The sequence below is a fragment of the Lolium rigidum genome, chromosome 5 (genome assembly GCF_022539505.1).
Source record: "Lolium rigidum isolate FL_2022 chromosome 5, APGP_CSIRO_Lrig_0.1, whole genome shotgun sequence".
NCBI classification, from domain to species: Eukaryota; Viridiplantae; Streptophyta; class Magnoliopsida; order Poales; family Poaceae; genus Lolium; species Lolium rigidum.
The window spans coordinates 254,132,622-254,154,667 of NC_061512.1; the positions used below are offsets into that span (position 1 = coordinate 254,132,622).

The window sequence follows — 22,046 nt, forward strand, 5'->3', positions numbered from 1 at the left end:
ATCCTTGTATCTTCTCATACTCACATAAGATAGAGCATGGCTAATATTGAGTTCCACATAAGAACTCCATCTTCATTTCTTCTTCTTGATCATATCACATATGTATCTTCATAACCGATGATCTTGATGCCAATACACAAGGTATACCTTTATCTTCATGGCATCCATACTTGAATCCAACACATGGAATACAAGTAGTACCTATGGAATATTCCTTCATATAAACACAATGCTTACAGGCGCCCTCTTGGAACACGGAAGTCGGCGACGGCGAGTACAGCGAAGGGGAGAAGGACGACGGGGAACTGGTTGTACCTTGCGTCGGCCATTGGCCGGGGAACACGCTGCCGCCGCTCAGGGCCATGCTGATCATCCTCGCTTGTTCGTCCTGGGCCGCCGCCGCCCTCTTGACGGCGGCTCTTTTCACCCTCTCCGCTCTGGCGCTTGTTTCCACCTCGCGCCGTTTCTCGTCCGCCACCCACTCGGCGTTCGACATGCCCGGCGGCTTCGTCTTCTTCGCCCGCATCTTCCTCGCCGGCGCCTTCGGCGGCATTGTGTTGAAGATGCTCTAATACTCCCCAACCAAACACGTTTTTTTTTTGAACGACCCAACCAAACACGCTTTGTAAATCTACACGCAGTGAAAGTGTGAAACAAACAACTTCTTTTGCTTCCGCTCCCTCAAAAAAAAGTTCTTTTGCTTCGGCGGAGCGATTATTGGGCCGAAACTTACCGTGGGCCGTGGGCGCGGCATATAGCAGTGTCCCGACTCCCGACCCACGCTGGCCCGCCCCACACCCCGCACATTCCGCAGTTTTGGCGGGCTTTCTCCCGCCCACGGAACCGCCCACCACACCAAAACCCCATAAAAATCTGCCCACAAAAAAAAAACCCCCCAAACCCCTCATCAGAACCATCCCCAAATCCTCCATCCTCGGAACCGCCGGCGACGGCGATGGCGGGGACGATCTCCCGCATCCGGCTGGAGAACTTCATGTGCCACTCCAGCCTCCACATCGAGCTCGCCCAGCACGTCAACTTCATCACCGGCCAGAACGGCAGTACGCCCCCGCCTCCGCTCAAACCCTAGCCCCCCTCTCTCTCTCCCCCTTCCTCTCTCTCTCGCATCGATGTGATGTGATTCTCCTCTCCGTGCTCGCGCAGGCGGGAAGAGCGCCATCTTAACGGCGCTGTGCATCGCCTTCGGCTCCCGCGCCAAGAGCACGCAGCGGGCCGCCGCGCTCAAGGACTTCATCAAGACCGGTTGCAGGTTTGCGTCCGCCTCCCGTACCCCCGCTCACATCCTTACTCATTTTCCAAATCACTGAACAATCTGTGGTTAATTGTTTTTATTTTTTACTCTCTCATTATGTTATCTCTCTATCACGTGATCGATTGTAATCTAGTCTCTTTTCTCGAATCTAAATTGCAGTCATGCAACAGTTGTTGTTGATATCAACAACCAAGGGGAGGACGCGTTCAAGCCTGAACTATACGGGAACTTAATCATATTGGAGCGCAGGATTACCGAGTCAACTAGTTCTACGCTTTTAAAGGATCAACATGGTAGCGATACTTGATCCATCTTCCTCCCCAATTGCTGGTGCTGTCTGCCTATAATAATAATAACTTTCATGCGTAAAATTCTTCACATTCTGTTTTAACTGTCAAATTTACTACTCTAGGTTTCAGTTCTCACTTTGGTAACTTGTGTTGTTTTTTGGGTAGTTGTATTGACCTGTTAGAGTTCTCATTTCTTAGTTGCAGTTTCCTATTCAAAGCTGACACATTTAGACTGTTGCATTTCTTATTTGATTAATGTTCCTTGTCTGTCTGCTTCATATCTTTATTCTGTTTAGTGGCTACCTCAATTTTCAGTATCAAACACACCTTCCATAGCTTAGTAGTCTCAGCTTTCCATGTTGCCAAAAGACCTACGTGTTCCTTTCCTTGTGCTTGATTTTTTACTGTACATGTTTGCATAACTGCAGAAAATCTGCCTTTTCACCTTATACTCGGATAACCTTTATCTGTTCCAGCTATACATGTTGCATCCATAGATTGCTAATGGCTAGTCAGGCATGAAAAGAAACACTACTAACACTTATTGTTTTCGTGGGAAAGCACTTAGTTTCATATGCTGGTACCGCAAAAGATTTCTGAAAAAATGGACGATTGCTGTAAATTTACCATAATAGTCAATAAAAAGCTTTTTTATATTTGTGTTTACTGACTGCACAATTTCTGTTACAAACATACTACCTCTGTTCCAAAATGTAAGCCTTTTAGAAAGCTAAATTATACTGTGCCAATTATGTTCGCATGTTCTGTATCAGGGAAGAAGGTGGCGCATCGCAAAGACGATCTCAATGAGATAGTCGAGCATTTCAATGTAAGTTGCTTGTTTGCTGATAATATTTCTTTTGGGTGGCTATGTTTCTCTTACTCAGTCGTTTGTTTCTCTTTGCTTTGTGTATTAAGTTTAGAGAACTGATGGACCTTTTTATCTTCTTGTCCTCCCTGTACCTTTGCACGAGTTGCTACAAAAAAAAGTGTGTGAGAAGATATATTAACACAACCACAAGAAGACACCATATCTTCTTCCTCCTCCCAGACTTTCTCTTGCTCCACTGCTGGTACACTATTGGTCCGCTTTGCTATCACATTTCCCTCCACATTCCTCTCCCCACTTGCTCCTTGTTGCGTCTTTCCGCTGAACTGTTGCATGGAGAGAACATACATATTGTTCTTTCTCTACTCATGCATGAGGCACACAAGATGGCATTTTATGGTGATGCAAGCTCCATCGTAGTATATTCACAATCTAACAGCTCATCCTATACTCATGCCTATCTCCTTAGGATCCAGAGTTCCAGACTCACTGAACGTGGTTGCAAAGACACAACAAACTCACTGACTGTTAACATATTTGTCCTATATTTATAAGACTGGATCTATATATGTTACACACTAGGGTAGGAATTGGAAGGGGGGTTGACTCAAGCTCATCACCAAAGTCGGGGGTCTAAGGAAAAGAAAGGGATACAAGTAGAGACCATCTGAAGGAGAAACCAAATCCTGTGCTGCTATCTGCCTCCTTCGAACCTGCAGATGGGCACTGCTACTGTCGCGAGGAAATTTAAAAGCCAGCTGGAACCTCCTTCCTTAGCCTTTGCCATTAGCCTGGACATGTCCACTCTTCACGCCCCAGCAGGGGGGGGGGGGACAGGAAAACCCCAAAGCCATCCGAACCACAAAATCGAATTACCAGGTTAATCTCTGTTCCAAAGTGACATGTTGGAAAAACCATAATTAAGTTTGGTATTTTTTTTGTCTGATTAATTGAATTAATCAAAGTAACTGATATACTAAGCCCAAGTGCCAAACCCTGTAAATCATAAGGACCAAGTGCGACCTCCCAGCCCAACAAGTGGCCTCTTGTGCAGAGTGCAGTGTCTTTAATACTGCAACACTGCTGACATGCACAGATATCAGATGCCCTCTTAATCTGCATGTGTACAGCTGTTACATGCTACTGTGGTATTTTATTTTTAAAAAGTTAGCTAGTTTGTGTACAACTGCCTCCTAGCTGCATGCATAGAGATGCACTTTTGTTCTCTATGTGTGTACACGTACAATTCTAGGTGTGTGCATGCAAATGGGTATCAGTCAATTTGGTTAAGACCAAAAATCGAACTGATTATCGACCACCCAATGTATCGGTTCCTCTTGCATAGCAGGTTAATTTGGTCATTAGTTTTACATATCTTATTTTAAAAACCGAAAATACCAAACCAGTGGGAAAGGATGGTGTGACACAGTCCAGTTGGTCCACAACTATGCCTTCCTATGTGCAGAGCTTTAAAGTTTTTTGGAAGTGCAGAGCTTTAAAGTTGAAGGAGACAAACAAAGTCTTGCCAATGGAAGAAATTCCATCGTCGTAAGGGAAGGCCTTGGTCAATCAACTCACCGCCATTGACCAGGGGAGGATCCGAGGGATTGGAAAATTGTCAAGCAAGCCTTTGTATTTTTTTTTTGACGTAAAACATTATATTAAAATTAAGCTAACAGGCCCTGTAGCCCTGCTCTCTCTCTCTCATGACTTAGCACACAAGAGAAACAAGAACAGAGATGAACACGATGGGTTTTGCCTGCGTTCAACCTCGCAACTTTTCTGCTTATCTTTCCTTCCTTTTATTATGCAAAGGGAACGATCGTGTCTGGTACCACGATCCCCATTATCCGAACGTGCCATCCCACGCTCAGGAGACCGAGTAGAGTATACAGGGCAGGATCGGGTCTACCACCTATCTGAAAGATCCTAGGAAATAGCTGATCCTAACTGAATTTAACTGACGGAAAACAAAGACACTACTAACTGAAACTTGACACTTATTCAGAGACACGCTAGATTAACCAACAGGCCCGCCTCATTAAAAACCTCCCAGCCCCCTTCGGTACCCTGGAAGGAAAAGAGTGCGTCTGAAAACCTGCTGCTTTGGTCTGGATTACAATCAGTCCTAAGACTGTTTTCTAAGAAATCTGGGGGATCATCCCAAGACCTACTCTCTACCTGTGTACAAGCATAGCGTGCACACTCATGAGCTACCTTGTGTGCATTACGACCCACAAAACTAAACTCAAAGAGCTCAAAAGAGGAGCTCATCTCGTCTATTTCGCTTAACATAGGGGCTAAAGCCGAGTGCTGTGTCTTCCTTCCTCTCCACAGATTCACCAACTCTGCACAGTCGGACTCACAGATGACTCGCACAAAACCATGTTGCTTTGCAAAGGCTACTGCATCTCTGAAGGCAAGTGCTTCGACAGAGAGGATCCGAGATGCCTTGGTAAACGTGACACCACGCAGCCCTAAAACCCCATGCATCTCTCGCAACACCTCCACCTCCTGCAATACCCTGCTCCTCTCTAACTGCACCATCACAGTTCAGTTTTATCACGTCTGGCCCTGGACCATGCCTTTGTATTTATGGGGTTACTGTTGTCAACCATACCTTTGTGTGCATAAGTGTGCAATTAGTTAGTAGCACAAGCACCTCACCTCATCCCCCCTTACACCATGGGGTCGCATCTTCGCTAGTCATACTTGTTGAAGACCAACCCTTGAACCGAGCACGCGCTGTACACAAAGTAGAGAAGTTGAACCTTAAGATTCAGCACATGAGGACCAATCTAGAAGATGATCTCACGCAGCAAGGCAAGGGACTTTTGACAAGCTTACCTCGAAACTCGGTTACGGGTTTCTACCCTGAAACTCGCAGCAGCGTTCTCAGTCAAAACATAACTTGAATTTTACATGCCACATAACATGGTTTCATAGTAGCGCAGGCAACTCCAAAACTTGAACAACAAACAAGTATAAATTAACTGGTGCACCATGGTGCCTGGCCACCATGAATCATAAATGAAACCTGCACACCAAACTGGGAAGTGATTTGTCTCTCCTTTTGATATTTGGAAAGTGCACTCCTTGTACACCTACGATGCAATCTGGCACTCACGATGCAATCGTACGGTCATGATGCATTCTGCCTAGGCACCATGGTGCCCCATTTGGGCTTTCTATATTTATATAGATATACTCCGTATATATTTTGGGTAAACACAAAAGGAAGTAAAACAGGAATGCGCGGACTTTATTTTTGTGTTTGCACTTTCTTGCATAAGTTACTTCTGTGGGACAAACAAAAACTAGAAGTACAGCCTTTTCCTGGTTCTCTTGTGGTCAAGCCAATATATTTTCTTTTCTTTAATAAATTGAATTGCATTCAAAACGTGTGCAGTAAGGGCTCTGGTTGTGGCGATCTTCATCGATGGCTACTTCCATGTAACGTAGCATGAGTCCAATCAGGAATCCTTTCACTTGACATCTCCTCTTGATATAATTCAGCTACTAGGAATATACCTTGGCACAACTACTTGATTCCTCTGAACCAATTTAACCTCCTGAAGAGCAGCAACTTGCCTAAAGCAGAATTTGTTTACTACCCATTGAACCCATTCGATGGCCCTTCTACCTGGGTGAGTGTATTTGGGTACAGTTCTCTTGTTTTGGAGTAGTTTTTTTATACATATATCAGTACGCGAATCTCCTTTCTGAGCTAATGGGGGCACAAAATCCAACTTGTTTACATGGTAGTATGATTTGGCATCGTTCAAGCTCCACCACTAGTCTACAGGTACAGCAGTTAACTTATCTTAAGAACCTTGGAGGGTAAGCAGTTGCGGCATCAGTACTTGTTATGATAAGCATGGTGGTCCAGTTGGATTCTATTAGGGTTTCACCACCATCTTTCGGCATTTATTCAATCTTTTGTGATGTGGATCTCGAACTGTATTTGTTTTATACCTTTCTGTGGCATCTTATTTTAATGTAATGAATTTTGTTATGTTTCCACATCCTGATGCTATGCAACTTTTCAGATTGATGTTGAAAATCCTTGTGTAATCATGAGTCAAGACAAAAGTAGAGAATTCCTGCACTCAGGAAATGACAAGGATAAGTTTAAGGTAATCAGTTCTTTCAGTTTTCTGCTGATACCATTATATCAATATGTATGCTTTCCGAAAATTTATTTTATGCATTGGAACATCTGTGGTTTGATGGACGTGAATGAATTTGTATAGTCCTACTCTCTGGGCTTCCTATGCTATTTTGGTCACTTCTAGATGTATTCAGTCGTGTTGTGACGCGTGCTGTCTGTTTGTCAGTTGGATAATAATACTGCCATTGCATTCTCATCTACCTCTTGGGTTTCCAGCTTTGCACATAACTTATTAGCATTTTCTATAGACTTCAATAGATCATGATTTGATGAGAACATGACACTCAATGTATTCAATGTCATGCCAGATATCTTTTGACAGCTTACTATTTCATACAGTATGACCCTTGAGCCCAAGTGCTAAATAATGCAGTGGTGCTGTTGAATTAAGCTCATCATTCTGCCTTATACCTGTACAAACTCTATTTCTTCGTCTGATATAACTCCGAACACTGTTCTTGTTATTTTACTGTTTATGCATTATGTCTTGTTGCAGTTCTTTTTCAAGGCTACTCTTCTTCAACAAGTAAATGAGTTGCTTGAGACAATAAGAGATCAGCTGAACAATGCAGACTCTATTGTTCAAGAGTTGGAGAAGTCAATTAAGCCAGTGATGAGAGAACTTGATGAATTGCGAGAGAAGATAAAGAATATGGAACACATAGAAGAGATAGCACATGATATTGATAATTTGAAGAAGAAGTTAGCTTGGTCATGGGTTTATGGTGTCGACAAGCAAATTGAGGAACAAACAGTGAAACTCCAGAAACTCAAAGAGCGAATTCCTGCATGCCAAGAAAGAATTGATCGAAGTACAGTAAGTTGTGACCTTTTTACTCTGAAGTCCATTGTGCCATCGTATCCTCTGAGGAACCATTGTGCTTCTGTGTGACCATTTAATGTAACATGAAAATCCATGCAATCCATAAGGTAGAGAGTCCTACCTTACTGCGTAAAAAACTGGTAAATAGTTCCACTTCACGAATAATTCAATTTAGTGTCAGGAAGAAATCGATATTTGTTGGTCAATATTTTATCAAATTTGTTTGGAAGTGTACTAGCTGTTTTTCCATTTGCAGTCCAAAATGGACTCAGAAGGGATTTCTTTACATGTGCTGAATTTTCACTTGTTTATATTGGTGATGGAGTGAATTACAACAGTATTGTGACAAAACCATTGCCCTTATTGGAATCTGTATCAACCATTTTATTCTCTATATATTACTCCCTACAAGTTAATAGCTTATCACAATTCACACTCTTTCCTAGTGATTAGCAACATTTTCTTATGAGTACTACGTCTTCAACCTCGTGTAGTCATTCTTTCTTGGCCACTTTGAATTCATCATCTGTCAACAATCCTGTTGAAGATAACACCATTTGTCAAGCTTCATTTGTTCTAGCAGCTATTTGTTACCCTGCTCCATGTGAACTGTATAGTTATGCTTGAAATCACACATTTTAAATTAACATTTTTTCGGATTTGTGGTTTTAAATTTTGATTGTTCATTTACCAAATTGTATTTCCATATCTTGTAGGCCGCCATAGATGAACTGAAGAAAGAACTAATTGAAAAGGAAGAAATCGTCAACTCTTTGAGGGATAAGACTCGTGAAGTGAACATGATGAAAAAAAGTATGGAAGACAAGATTGCTGAGGTATGTGAGTAGTTGGAATTAGGGATATTATAAATGGGACAAGAGGAAGCTCTCATGACCTGAGCGACTTCTGCTGTCTGATCATGCATCTAGAGCCTTCTTGGCCGTCTGATGCTCCTGGCCGTATGCCCCACACCCGCTACTCTGGGAAACAAATCGCTGGCCTCTCGTTGGATCCCAAAAGAACAGTTATGATTGGGAAACGCATGCATAATCAAAACCCACCTCCCCTCACAGCACACATATTTGAAACTGTAGGAGGTAGAGCCTGCATGCAGCTCTATTGTCGTTGTACATGGAAGTATAAAATGATGGCCATAATCTATTTTCTGGCTGTCACATCCTTGCGTCTCCTGTGTTTAGTAGGCCTATTAGTTATCATTATGTCTAGTTCCCTTTGTGGTTATTCTTGCAGCACTAAATCTAAAATAAATTTTAGCTTACTAATATGTTCATTTCACCTGTGTCACACTGTCACAACAATTACCTTAAATATTGCTACTCAGAAGTGTTGGGATTCCTATTGCTGGCAGCTTATTTTTGTTTAGTACTAATTCTGCTTGAAATACAAGGATTACTAAGTTTCTAGTCCTGTTTGAAAATGTAACATGTGCACAAATTCAATATCACTTTCTCCTCATTTCTGAGTGAATACCCTCACTAACTGATCGTCAAGACATTAACACCAGGGATATCATGGTCCCTGTTAAGTTTTCTCGGTTTATGACCAACTTAATCTCCATGCCACTGATCGTTATCAATACATTATCTGAATTTCAAAAAAAAAAACTCCATTCTGGATAAAAATGGGCTCTTTAAATGGAGGACGCATTCTGAGGGGGTGGGCTCTAGTATTATGGTTGGGCATGGGTATGTGTAAAGCAAGTCACTGGGGCACAATGTTTTCTTTAGAAATATTAAATTTGTTAGATTGGTAGTGCTGTCAATTTAAGCATAATGCCTGATATTATTTCTATAACAGTTAAACCTGAGTACGAGCTATCTGCTATTGTTGGGATGGAAATGATTGTGACTTCACTTTTCTTTGTTACCAACTGTCCATGTTCCTTTTGTTTACAGGTTGTGAAGCAGACGATAGAACTAGAGGCAGAGCATGTGCGTGGTACACGTTTGCTGGAGAAAATGAATGTCCAGCTAAAGAAATTGCAGGCACAACTTCATGATTTTAGAACACAGCATATGCAGTCGACCCAGGTGAGCCGCTCTTTGAAACCCCATGCAAAAGGTGTACCTTCAAGCAATCTGTAGCAGATAGTGTTACAAAGAACTTAGGCAGTCTTTTGCTATTGATAAGCTAGCCTTGGTGAAGAATATCCTCGAGCTTGATGACCCTTATAAACCAGACAAGATCCTCTCAGAGGGCCGATGAGAGTAACATTTGGTCATATAATTGGGGTACTCGTTTCTCTGCAAACAAGATATACAAACTCAATTTTGAACATATTCAGGCCCCCATTTTCTCTCCTTGGATCTGGAAATCAAAGTGCACACCAAGGATCAAATCTTTCTTCTGGCTTCTTGCCAATGACCGCCTAAACACGAAGGATATGCTTAGGAGGAACTGCATGTGCCGCCTATGTGATGATGGTTTATTGGAAACCATGGATCATCTCTTCTGGAAGTGTAATTTCAGTAGGCAATGTTGGCATTCCATCAACATCGCACTTGAGGATCTAGCAGTAGGAATGCTCTTATTTTTGACAATGCTACACTACTGTTAGGGCTTGGTCCTTTTCTTCAAAAGAGACCTCTTCCTTCTTTCTTACAGAATGAAGGATGATCTAAAATCTTATCTTGTAGCCTGGCTAGACGCTTTGTAATTCTCTTTGGTTATACCCGGGCTAAGCCCTTCTGTATATTCCCTCGTCCTGTCTTCCTTGTACATGTTTTGTCTCTTTAATAATTTTTTACTGTCGGGGCCTCCCCTACAGTTTTCAGCTCAAAAAAGAACTTAAGCAGTTTGCCTAGAGGCCTAGGCAGCTGCCAGACAATGGAGGACAGTGCACAATAGTGGTCAACTTGGTTGTGCAGAGTAAAAAATTGCTACCAGAGTCTATGATAGGTGGGATAAAAATCTAAGAAAGTGCGGTATGCAACTATCGTGACGGTAACCAAACAATTACTGAACTTCTCTGCCTAACATTTTGGTAATATGTGCCTACAAACCAAAATGCCCTAATTCATTACCAAATGCCCTAATACGTGGCTACAAACCAAAATGGTACATGGCCATGATATTTCTTTCATACGGGTGGCTTATTGGCTTGACTTGACCCCTAGAAAAAAATCTCAGTGTTGTATTCTTGATGCATAATGGGTACATGTCACATGTTAACTGGTCAAATCATATTTTTGGGTTTGACAAATAGCTAATTATGATCATTTCATATCTAAATTTGTCAAATGAGAGGGTAACCTTTTCCTCAGAAGAAGTTAAACGTATGAGTTATTCAGTTTTAAGTTAGAAGGGATGAAATATGCTGATCAAGCAAACTAAAGAGACCAGACATGTTCTTGGCAATGGAACTGCTGGACCCAAATATTTAGGTCTTTCTAAGTCATTTGTATAGAACGTAGCTGATGGCACTGTGTTGTTTTGTTCTTTTCCTTGTTCTGATCACTAGTTATATGCCTACTCTCAAGTGCTAACTGCTCGCCTTGGTCAAGTTTAGTGGGGTTATCTCCTAAAAAGTTCAAGTAATGTGTGAACCTTGTCATCAGCTGTTCCGAAAGATTTTCACTATAGTGTTGCACACCTCTTGATTTCGTTTGTATTTCCTTGGCTTTATATGTTCCAGTATCGTTATTCTGTCTGAATCATTTCATTATCAATCTAAAGGCTGAAGCATCTCAAATTGAGGAAGACATCAAGACAATTCAAGGAGAGATTGATAATCTTCATTCAAGTGTTACAAGGTTATTCAATTGTCCTGCTTATTTATGCTTTAACTACAACCAAGTGTAAGTTCTTGGTTATTTGATGCCGCCTTCTATGTCATTCAGGTTAAGAGAGGAGGAAAAAAAATTCTCTGAAGAATTATCAGGCATTCAAAAATCTATCACTGACATTACAAAAGAGGTATTTTAAACTCAATGTCAACTACTGTTAGTACATGGTGATGACTTTTTTGGAGTAGGCTTTCATTCTAGTTCTATTGTGCTTTCCTGCATAATAAACTTTAAACTCTGGAAGGACAATAAAACTTATAATGTTACTCGGTCCACTTCAATCACAATAAGACCCATTTCGGACCCAAAACACTTGCTAAAGAAAAGGTCCTTAAACCATAAATATGAATTTTATTTTTTATATTACAGAAGTATTTGTTCAGATGGACCCACTTCTACCATTTGCCTATGGCCTAGATGTTCATCAAGATATTATTAATGGGTCTTATTGTGAGATCCACACCGACAGATGTAGGTCCGCTCCAACTTTATTTGCTGAATCCAATCGATCATGGGTGGCCCTCTTCGTTCAGTCTTCACAGGTTTTGTCAATGTAGAAATAGTTTATCTGCACTAACTTTTGAACACATGTATTTGACTGGAGAAATTGTCTCCATACCTAGTGGTAAGACGCCTGTGCTATACTGCAGAACAAAAAATATGACGTGACACAGAGTTGACTCACGTTAGATGTAAGTGAATTCACTGTGATGCTTTCATTTACTGGAGCCGACAGAGGAGACATTAGCTTGCTGCTATGCTCATATGTTTGTATGGCCACACTCATTCCCCGACAGGGCCTTGGCACTTGGCAGGTTGCCGTTGACCAGTGGCGATGAGTGAGTGGTGATATGTATTCTAGATAATGTAATTATGTATAGTGTTTTTCATAGAGAACGTGTATTCTGTAATTATGAGTAGTGATATGTATTCTAGATAATGTAATTATGTGTAGTGTTATTCATAGAGAGCGTGTATTCTGGATAGCCTTACTTGTAGAGAGTATTTATCTCTTTTTACTGGTTCTCATATGTTTTACTTCTTTCTGATTCCTAGTACTTAACAGAGCGGCAGAATTTGGCGCCGCACACTAATAATTAGACTTAAGTGTACATTTTCCAGGTCCAAGTGAATTCTGATTAGATCCATTAAAAATTCCAAATCACCTGCACATGACATGGATTTCTCTCCCTTTTAGTACATCCAGCTCAAAGTTCGAGTAACTATTAAAATCTTGTGTGTTCACATGGTTTAAAGCTCGGTATGAGCTTTGGTTAGGTACGATTGAAGAAATGGTCATGTACTATCCATCTGAAAAGCACCACTTATAAATATCTGCAGTATGCACCATTTGAAGTTCACAAGTCTTCTATATTTTGTGTGTGTGTACTTGGCCAACTTTTGTCTGCTTTGAAAGTCTGAAAATGTGTCTTCTTGTACCATTCATGACACTACACTTTCTTTCACAGATAACTGAAAACGATAGCAGGTTTCAACAATTGAAATCTCAAATTAATGATCTTCAACACCGTCAAAGTAATAAGGTTATATTCTCTCTTAGTCTATGGTATCCACCAAGCAGTACACACTCTTTTTTGGTGATTTTAGTAGCAACTGCTCTCTAACATCTATTTACATGCAATTAATGCTTCATCTTAGGTGACCGCATTTGGGGGACAAAGAGTTCTGAACCTCTTGGAAACAATTGAGAGTAGCTACAGACGATTCAAAAACCCACCTATTGGTCCGATAGGAGCTCATCTGGTATGGAAGTGCTGATTATCTTGATTCTTGTCTCGGATTGGTTAGTCTTGAATATGCTGATTATTGATAATACCATGAGAAGTACCTGATGCGATTGAAAATTTGATGACTCGTCAGTCCATATTGCTTTTTTTAACTGTCTGCACTGGTTTGTTGGCAACTTGTACTATTATAGCACATCCTTTTAGTTTTGTCAGCTTTTGTCTATTTGTTTATTCACGACTTAACAGGTGGTGGCCTAACTATTATTCCCAGCCTCATGTCAATGCTGTGTTCTCCTAGAACAGTTGCGTTGGTTCCTACAAAGTTCTTAACCATCGTACTACTTCATTACAGGGCATTGATATTACCTGTCCTTTGTTTCTCCTAGTATCTCTTGCTGCTCTAGAGCCTGTGTTGACTCTGTAAAGCAAGTCTGGAAATGCCGGAGTGCTAATTGGTGCACATGATTTTGAGGATTCAGATGTGAATCTAAAAAGAATCTCAAACAGTTCAAACATGTGCTTCATGTTAGAATATGGAGACCTTAAAAAAAGCGTGCAAAGTTGTGACCAATTGTGTGTTGCATAGGAAGGCATAAGATTACACTAAACTTTTGTAGTATAAGCACAATCTTCTCTTTGTTTGTACAATAGACATATGATCAAATTTTTGGACAATTTTTTGCGGACACATTTGTTTTAGCATGATGCATGCGTTTAAATTTTTGGGTATTATCTGGAGATGTACAAAACGCAAACCAAAATATTTGTGCACCTGTGTGCACAAAATCTTCTCTCTAGTCTGCCTCCGATGTTGACTGGTCTTTGTATCTGAGTTCTTCACCCAATAAATTCTTTTATGTTGGAAATAAGCACAAATACATGTCCAAGTTGCATAGCGGTTTAGCCCTAATCCTACTTAGTCTGACTACCTATGAAATCTAGTTGAAGCCAGCTTCATACGTGGGCATTGTTCTGGTCGAAAGCACTGGCCAGGAGCGATCTAGTCAAGTTAGCTTGTGCTAGTTGGTATGTTGCTCTCACTGGAAAGTACTCGGCGAGTCGCATTGACAATACAGGATCTGCGCCAGCAATTAACGCCTTCGGAAATCTAAACTATTTGCTTGAGTTCTGCTGTTGATTTCAGTTCATCTGAGTAACTGTTTCATATTTGTTCTCATTGCATCAAATAACATGAATACAACAACAACAACAACAACAACAACAACAACAACAAAGCCTTTATTCCCAAACAAGTTGGGGTAGGCTAGAGGTGAAACCCATAAGATCTCGTAACCAACTCATGGTTCTGGCACATGGATAGCAAGCTTCCACGCGGCTCTTTCCATGGCTAGTTCTTTGGTGATACTCCAGTCCTTCAGATCTCTCTTTACGGACTCCTCCCATGTCAAGTGTGGTCTACCCCATCCTCTCTTGACATTATCAGCACGCTTTAGCCGTCCACTATGCACTGGAGCTTCTGGAGGCCTGCGCTGAATATGCCCAAACCATTTTAGACGATGTTGGATAAGCTTCTCTGGAATCGGTGCTACACCAACTCTATCTCGTATATCACCATTCCGGACTCGGTCCTTCCTCGTGTGGCCACACATCCATCTCAACATGCGCATCTCCGCCACACCTAACTGTTGAACATGCCGCCTTTTAGTCGGCCAACACTCAGCGCCATACAACATTGCGGGTCGAACCGCCGTCCTATAGAACTTGCCTTTTAGCTTTTGTGGCACTCTCTTATCACAAAGAATGCCAGAAGCTTGGCGCCACTTCATCCATCCGGCTTTGATCCGGTGGTTCACATCTTCATCAAATAACATGAATGCAAAATATATTTGTTGTCTTATGTCAATCCCGTAGAAATAGAAAGATGTTGTAATTATACTTGTAGTCCTTGTCAAAGTTTGGGTACTGCACGTGTAGTACAAATCAATGGTATAAAGCTGGTTCTTTCATATGGTATTGTCTTTTCTAAAATATACGGTTATAGGCTTATAGCTGCATTATTTCTTCCAAACCTTAATAATGCTTGTTGTTCTGCAGAAACTTGCTAGTGAGTTCTGGTCTGTGGCAGTTGATTGCGCATGCGGGAGGCTTTTGGATGCTTTTATTGTCTCTTGTCACAAGGATTTGCAAATTTTACGGGAATGTGCGAATAAAGTGCACTACGGTTACCTTCAAATTATCATATATGATTTTACTAGACCACGGTAAGATTAAAGGCCTTACATTTTCTTCAATTTTCCCGTTTATTTTGATGAATTCTAATTTCGTGACTTTTTATAGGTTGTTGATTCCAGATCATAGACTTCCTACAACAGAGCACCCGACAGTACTTTCAGTTATTCATTCAGAAAATGATACTGTAGTAAATGTATTGGTGGACCAGGTATGATAATACATAAACTTCACACAATTACTATGTTGGTCTAAAAAATTGGTCCAACTACCATATGTCCAAACACCAAGGGGGACCAAATTTGAGTAATTATAAAGGAATTGGAATGTGGTTACACTATGTCGTATTTCAACCATATGATTTCTGTTATTATCGACTGCATTTGTAGTGCATGGAAAAGTTACAACAACTGCACATTTGATTCCCTGAACAGATAATTATTTTGAAATTACAGAATCCAAGTAGACTGGGCAGCTAGACTGGGCAACTAGTGAAATGTTCAGATGCTTCAGTTTGACATATTATTATTGGAGCACATTTGCTAAAGTTCCTTTGTTTCAGGGCAACGCTGAAAGGCAGGTCCTGGTTCGAGATTATGAAGTGGGAAAATCTGTTGCATTTGATTCTAGGATACAAAACATGAAGGAAGTGTATACGGCTGATGGGTACAAAATGTAAGTATCGGTGGTGGTGCTCATGTTAAGTTTGGTAATATTTTAGCCATTTACCTAGTTATATGATGCAGTTTAGTTTTGTTCTACCATAGTAAATCCCGCTATAAGTAATTTTAGAATCCTAAGGGCATTTCTATCACCATGTGCCCCCACATGTTATGTATAATTGCAGATCCCAGCTGTACTTTTTTATTTTGCAAAAATGCGAAGGACCTTTGAGTTTCATTTCATTGAAAAGGTTGAGTTTGAGTTACAATCCTCCCAGGAAGCATGATACAAGTATTACAGGTAAACCAGTGTACATCCCAAGTTGATGGCAGCACAGCTCGGAGTCCTTTGGCGCCAGCATTTGCTCATAGATTGGCCTCCTTTTTGATCTTAGCAACAACGACACAGATATAGGGTTGGGTACCTTTAAAGATGCACTTATTCCTGTGCTTCCAGATCATCCACGTTGTGAGAAGGGCGGCAGAGGCCATCCCTTGCGTCTCTGCTTTGCCGTATCCTGCTTTGCCTGCAGCCACCAATCCATCAGCGTTGCCTCCTGGTTGGGTGCCCTAGTCAGTGTCCTGAGCCAAGCAAGGACCTTATGCCGAGTTTGGCTGGAGACGGGCCGCTTGGCATGAGGTCCTCGCTTGGCTCAGTTGGTTTAGTTTGGCGGGAGATCAGCCAACCAATGCATTTTCTGTACCTGCTTGATGATTTACCGTCTTTCAATCTTGTGAAATCGACTAGGTCAGTTTTTCGGAGTTTCACAGTGGCAAGCGGCAACCCCAGGTAGGTGCAGGGGAATGGTTGGCACACAGGATTAGTAGTGACCTGATTCACAATTTGCTGGTGTTCGTGATTCGAATTTGCGATTCACAATTCTACACTTCCTAAAATCAGAGTTATTTTGGGATTGTAGCCAACCAAACCCTAGTTAGTAGTTACCTGATAAGCAATATCCTACATCAGGTAAGTTCATATTACCTGATTGTCATGTCCTGTGTGTTTTAGTGCTCAACGCAATTTTACAGATGCACTTTATATTCATGAACATATTTTGGGAAATAATGTATCATGCAAATTGCTAGATAACTTCGTTCATAAAAGAAACCAGCATGCTAGGTAGCATCTTATTGTTGTACGATTTTACGCTCATTAATTGATGATCATGTTGCCTTTCAATTTTTTTCCAGGTTTTCTAGAGGGTCTGTTCAGACCATTCTTCCTCCATACAAAAATAGAAGAGCTGGTCGGTTGTGCAGTTCAGTGGGAGAAAAAATAGCTGAACTGATAAATGAAGCTAATGGTATTGAAAAAATAAAGTCGGAAAAGAGCGCTCAGAGAAGGAAGTTAGTTAGTGACCAACAAAACATCGAACAGAAAATAACAAGTTTGAAGGTAAATTTTTTACTGATGTGTAACTCATTTGAGCTATCTCATAACTTCTCATACTGTTCTGTAGAGAAAACGGGTACCCGAGGAGCATCGTTTAGCGAATAAAAAAGTGCATCTTGATGATGCCAAGAGAGCTTCTGTTGAAAATAATAGTTATACTGCTGTGGATACTACTGAACTAGAGGAGGAAATAAAGGTTTGCTCCCATTTCCTATTCTTGAGCAACCATCTATCTCTTTTGGCTGCACTAGTACATTCTGATCTTCATTATCTACGCAAGAACCTCATAGATTGTGCCATGCTACTTATTTTGGCAGCAAGGGAAGATTGACATTGAGCAAAAAGAACTATTACTGCAGAAGATCAGCGTAAGGTTAAGAGCAACTATACAAGATGTGAATGATAACAAAGCGTCTTACAAGACCTATATGGGTATGGAAATTCCACGATATCACTATTGATGATTTTACCATCTCCTGCTGGCATGTACGCTGTTAATCTGGTCATGTTAGTTCAAAGGAACATTGGTTAACTCCCCTGTACTTTGTGCTTTAGAACACATTGATGTTATCGCTATGGAGCATGAAATTTGGAGTTATTGTGTTCACTAGAACTCTGTTTTAAGTTTCTTTCTTATCATATTTGTGGCCTAGATTTTCTTTTACATAATATGCTTTTCAATGCCTGAGACTGAAAGTTGAACTTTTGCTTTGCCTCTTTATCTGTGGTTACTATTCTCTGTGCCTCTAAAAGTATTTTTTGTATTTCAGATTCCATGAATGCGGAGACAGGGTCTTTTAGCAGCGCAAATGATGAATTAGATGTTGCTAATCGTAAACTGGATGCTGCACAGCAGGTATGCTTCTCCTTATTCGAAAGTCTTAATGTGATACACAGTCCACTGTAGGTCTGCGTTTCTTCGGCTTTTATACTCTGAGTATAGGTGAGATTGTACTGGAAACACTATTCTTTAATTCATGGAATCATGAAACAACCAATGAGATTACTCTTGCCATGTGCTGCTCTGATACCACATTAAGTTTCATGCACCAACCAGTGGAACCAAAAGTCCGAACTGATGGAGAGAAGGTGGACAATCCACCTAGAATAATAATCATATTGTATATGAAGTGGATAATAGTAACATTTTCGTTTGAGTGTGACACTAACTCTTACCTATATGATTCCATGTAATTTTGTTAAATTATGTCTCAGACACAGATTATCACCATCAGCAGCTTGGTCGACCATTCTTATCGGAAGAAAGTACTCCTCCGTCCCACCAAAAGTGTCTGAGATTTGTCAAAATTTGAATGTATCTATATGCTTTTACTGTCTAGATACATCTGAATTTGGACAAATCTCAGTCACTTTCAGTGGTACAGAGGGAGTAGAAAATTTTGATTGCTTAATTGTCTCTATCTTGTATGTACTGACGGTAGTTCTTTCATTGAATGTGAACCAGGAGAAGACTCACTATGAAGGTCTCATGAAAACTAAAGTTTTACCTGATATCAAAATGGCTGAAGCAGATTATGAAAATCTTCAGCAGCTTCGTCAGGTCTTTGTTCTGTTACTGTCACTAAGGATATATTTTCATTTTGTTGAGCTACTATTGTTTCCATATGGATCTTCTGTACAAGAGTGTGTTCTGTTATAGTTACATGCATGGGTAGTGTGCACCTGAAAATTGCCATCGCTGAAAGAACCAAAAATTACTTAATTAGCTTTCCAAAATATATTACATTTTGGAACGGAGGTAATATTAAATGAAACCATAAATACTGTGTTAAACACTCTAGAATCAACGTGCTGCAAGAAGAAACAAAAGCTACGTGTATTGATTTTGCTAATTGACGAGATGAAAAACAAAGCAAGAGTGTGACGGTCTAACTAGTTTATTTTTTTACTTATTGGAATGGACATATCAGGGTTCAGGATGGTCTAGAACTACCAAAATCATGCCCTTTGCAGTATAATATTCATAAAAGGCCACACTTTGAATGGTCGCTAAACTTAAAACAGTAACTTCATCTCTTCATCTTAGCATTTGTGTAATGCAAATAGAGTAATGCTGGATGTTCCATGCGTACCAGTTATACTTTATTTTTGGAAGTATTTTTTAGCTAAAAAATGATTATATTGCTGAAGCTTTGTCCGTTTCTATGAAGCATTTCTAACACCTTGATATATCAAGTTTCGTATGTTACCAGACTCACACCTCCTGTGATGGCCTTGCATTCCTGTAGGAGTACTTCAAGAAGGCTTCAGTTATTTGCTCCGAGAGTGATTTGGAAGCGCTGGGGCATGTTGCTGGATCCACTCCTGAACAATTAAGTGCTAAGATAAATAGACTGAAACATAGACTTGATCAAGAAAGCAGAAGGTTTGGAACCAACAACTTGATTTTAGTTGCAGAAAAAAGTTGAGGCATATGTGTTTTCATCCTTTTTTCTTTATAATAATTTAATAATCTGAGCAGATATTCTGAGTCCATAGATGATCTGAGGGCATTGCATGACAAAAAGGAACGGAAAATCTTTAAAAAGCAACAGCTCTATGCAGGTTTTAGAGTGAAATTAAATGTAAGTTCATTACTTCATGGTTTCCAACATATGATGCAACTTCCCATTTTTCCTACTAGTGCTTCAGTCGAAGGAAATATTTGGCTGAATTGCTAACTACTGATAAATCTTTGCTGTGGACACTGAGGCATATGTAATGTTCGATACACTGAGGCATATACGCCTCCAGCTCAAGCTATTGTTTTGGACGTGGTCTCCATAACACAATCTGTACTACTAATTTCTACTTTTATGTATTTATAAAGCCTATATATTGTGCAAGTACTTTATGAGACAACTCTACGTCTCTAAATATATGATTTGATGTATCCAATCTAATTGATATTGGTAGTCAAAATTTTAAATGTTTCACTAGGAGTATATTACTAATAGTCTAGTACCCGTATGTGTGGTCTGATGTATCCCTTGGAAATGCACTATGTACTGGGTCTGCTTTTGAGCCAAGTTTATTGCTTTGCAGTCGTGTCAAAATGCATTGGACATGCGATGGAAGAAGTTCCAGAGAAATGCTGGCCTTTTGAAGCGACAGTTGACTTGGCTGTAAATACAAGTTCCATTCTTGGATGTTTATCATTAATGTTCTGCAGGTTTTTATTTGTTAGTCCTGAGACTTGTACCACCTTTTATACTATTTTAAAGGTTCAATGAGCACCTTGGGAAGAAAGGAATCAGTGGATTCATCAACGTGGATTACAAGAATAAAGTTCTGTCTGTTGAGGTGTGTATCCTTCATAAGATTTGCCCTCTTTTAGTGTGTACATGGTCATTTTAGAATTTGTGCCTCATCACTAGTCACCTGCTCATTTTATAGCAATTTACTTAACAATTCTGTATGGCATTTGATGTAGCTCACCATGCCTCAAGATGCATCGCGTGATACCGTCAGAGACACTAGAGGACTGTCAGGTGCCTATATAGTTGCTTAGTATTTTCTTACCTGTGGTGTAGATAACTATAATTAGATTGTATTTTTCACACATCATTTATCATTGAGAATATCTGCCACCAAGTTGTTTTTCCTAGTATCTCGTAGCTATGTTTTAGATATAACTGTAATTGCTGCTATGTATCTTTGATCCAGGAGGAGAGCGATCTTTTTCGACACTTTGCTTCACCTTAGCTCTTCATGGAATGACAGAAGCACCTTTCAGGGCCATGGATGAGTTCGATGTATTCATGGTGAGTGTAATCTTTGGTCCTTTGTCAACCATCGTGTCCAGTTAATGGCAAATCAAACCTTATTGGCGATATCTGAATTGTGCAGGATGCGGTAAGCCGCAAAATAAGCTTGGACACCCTCATAGATTTTGCTGTTGCACAAGGGTCACAGTGGATATTTATAACACCACACGATATCAGGTCTGAAAATCGCCCTTAGTTGCAATCTTTCCAGTTTCCTGAATAGATACTCATAACATCTATGTTTCCTCAGCATGGTGAAGCCTGGAGATCGGGTCAAGAAGCAGCAGATGGCCGCCCCTCGCGGTTGACTCAGGACTGGGGCGACTTTCTGTGCTCAGTAGTCAGTACCGTGTATATCTCGTAGCCTTAGAGTCCACCTTGGTCAGAATCTATCTAGAACTGCTAGTTCCTACTTTTGTACATAGCTCGTTTTGAAGTGAAAACATAGCCATAACGTAGTCAGGGACTTTACACCAGCACTTGTTTTGTTATCTAGAGCTATCTGGCACACTGACATCTCTGACTAGAAATGGGATGTGGCAGTTAGGGCAGAAAGGACGTGCATGGCGGCTACCGCCTTGTCTCATGATTGATGCAGTCGCGCCTGTGCCACCCCTTTTAGTTGAACCCTGCAATACGTACGACGTTACAGTCAAAAAAATACGTACGACGTTTGTCCATCTGTCTGACACAGCGCACGGCCGTTTGATCAGAAGGATGTATCGATGGAGTCCAACGGATTACTTTGGTCGTAACAAAATCAGACACGAGGTAATGTTCTGACAACTGTAAACGAGTTGTTTAATACTTTAATACCGTCACTGGTACGTTGGACGAAACCAAGGTACGGGATATCTTTTGTCAAGTGGACGCTCGGCAAACTCTTGCCTTACCGTTACATGAGGGAATGGAGGATTTCTGGGCATGGTTCTATGAACCGAAAGGTCTTTTCTCTGTTATAAATCTGAATACAAGTTACACCGTCAGCTGCTATGAATAAATAGCCCAGCTTATAATGGAGACACCTCAAAAGACCAGCGCCATTTTGATTGGTACAGTCCCGTTTCCAACATAAACTAGTTGAGTGCCCG

The 22,046-nt window shown here is 40.6% G+C and overlaps 1 protein-coding gene across 1 annotated transcript; it reads left to right on the top strand.

Moving 5' to 3' along the window:
- Positions 1 to 917: 917 nt before the first annotated feature.
- Positions 918 to 21,431, top strand: LOC124652227 (structural maintenance of chromosomes protein 6B-like). The gene is made up of 28 exons (XM_047191251.1): positions 918 to 1,061; positions 1,165 to 1,270; positions 1,433 to 1,566; positions 2,337 to 2,392; positions 6,442 to 6,528; positions 7,060 to 7,380; positions 8,103 to 8,222; positions 9,303 to 9,437; positions 11,083 to 11,159; positions 11,247 to 11,322; positions 12,662 to 12,736; positions 12,852 to 12,956; positions 14,996 to 15,162; positions 15,239 to 15,341; positions 15,693 to 15,805; positions 16,987 to 17,191; positions 17,256 to 17,384; positions 17,506 to 17,620; positions 17,959 to 18,044; positions 18,654 to 18,749; positions 19,438 to 19,574; positions 19,671 to 19,773; positions 20,234 to 20,313; positions 20,413 to 20,491; positions 20,622 to 20,679; positions 20,855 to 20,952; positions 21,038 to 21,132; positions 21,206 to 21,431. Exons 1-28 carry the CDS (start codon positions 956 to 958, stop codon positions 21,261 to 21,263), a joined length of 3,120 nt encoding a protein of 1,039 aa, XP_047047207.1. The 5' UTR covers positions 918 to 955; the 3' UTR covers positions 21,264 to 21,431.
- Positions 21,432 to 22,046: the final 615 nt, after the last annotated feature.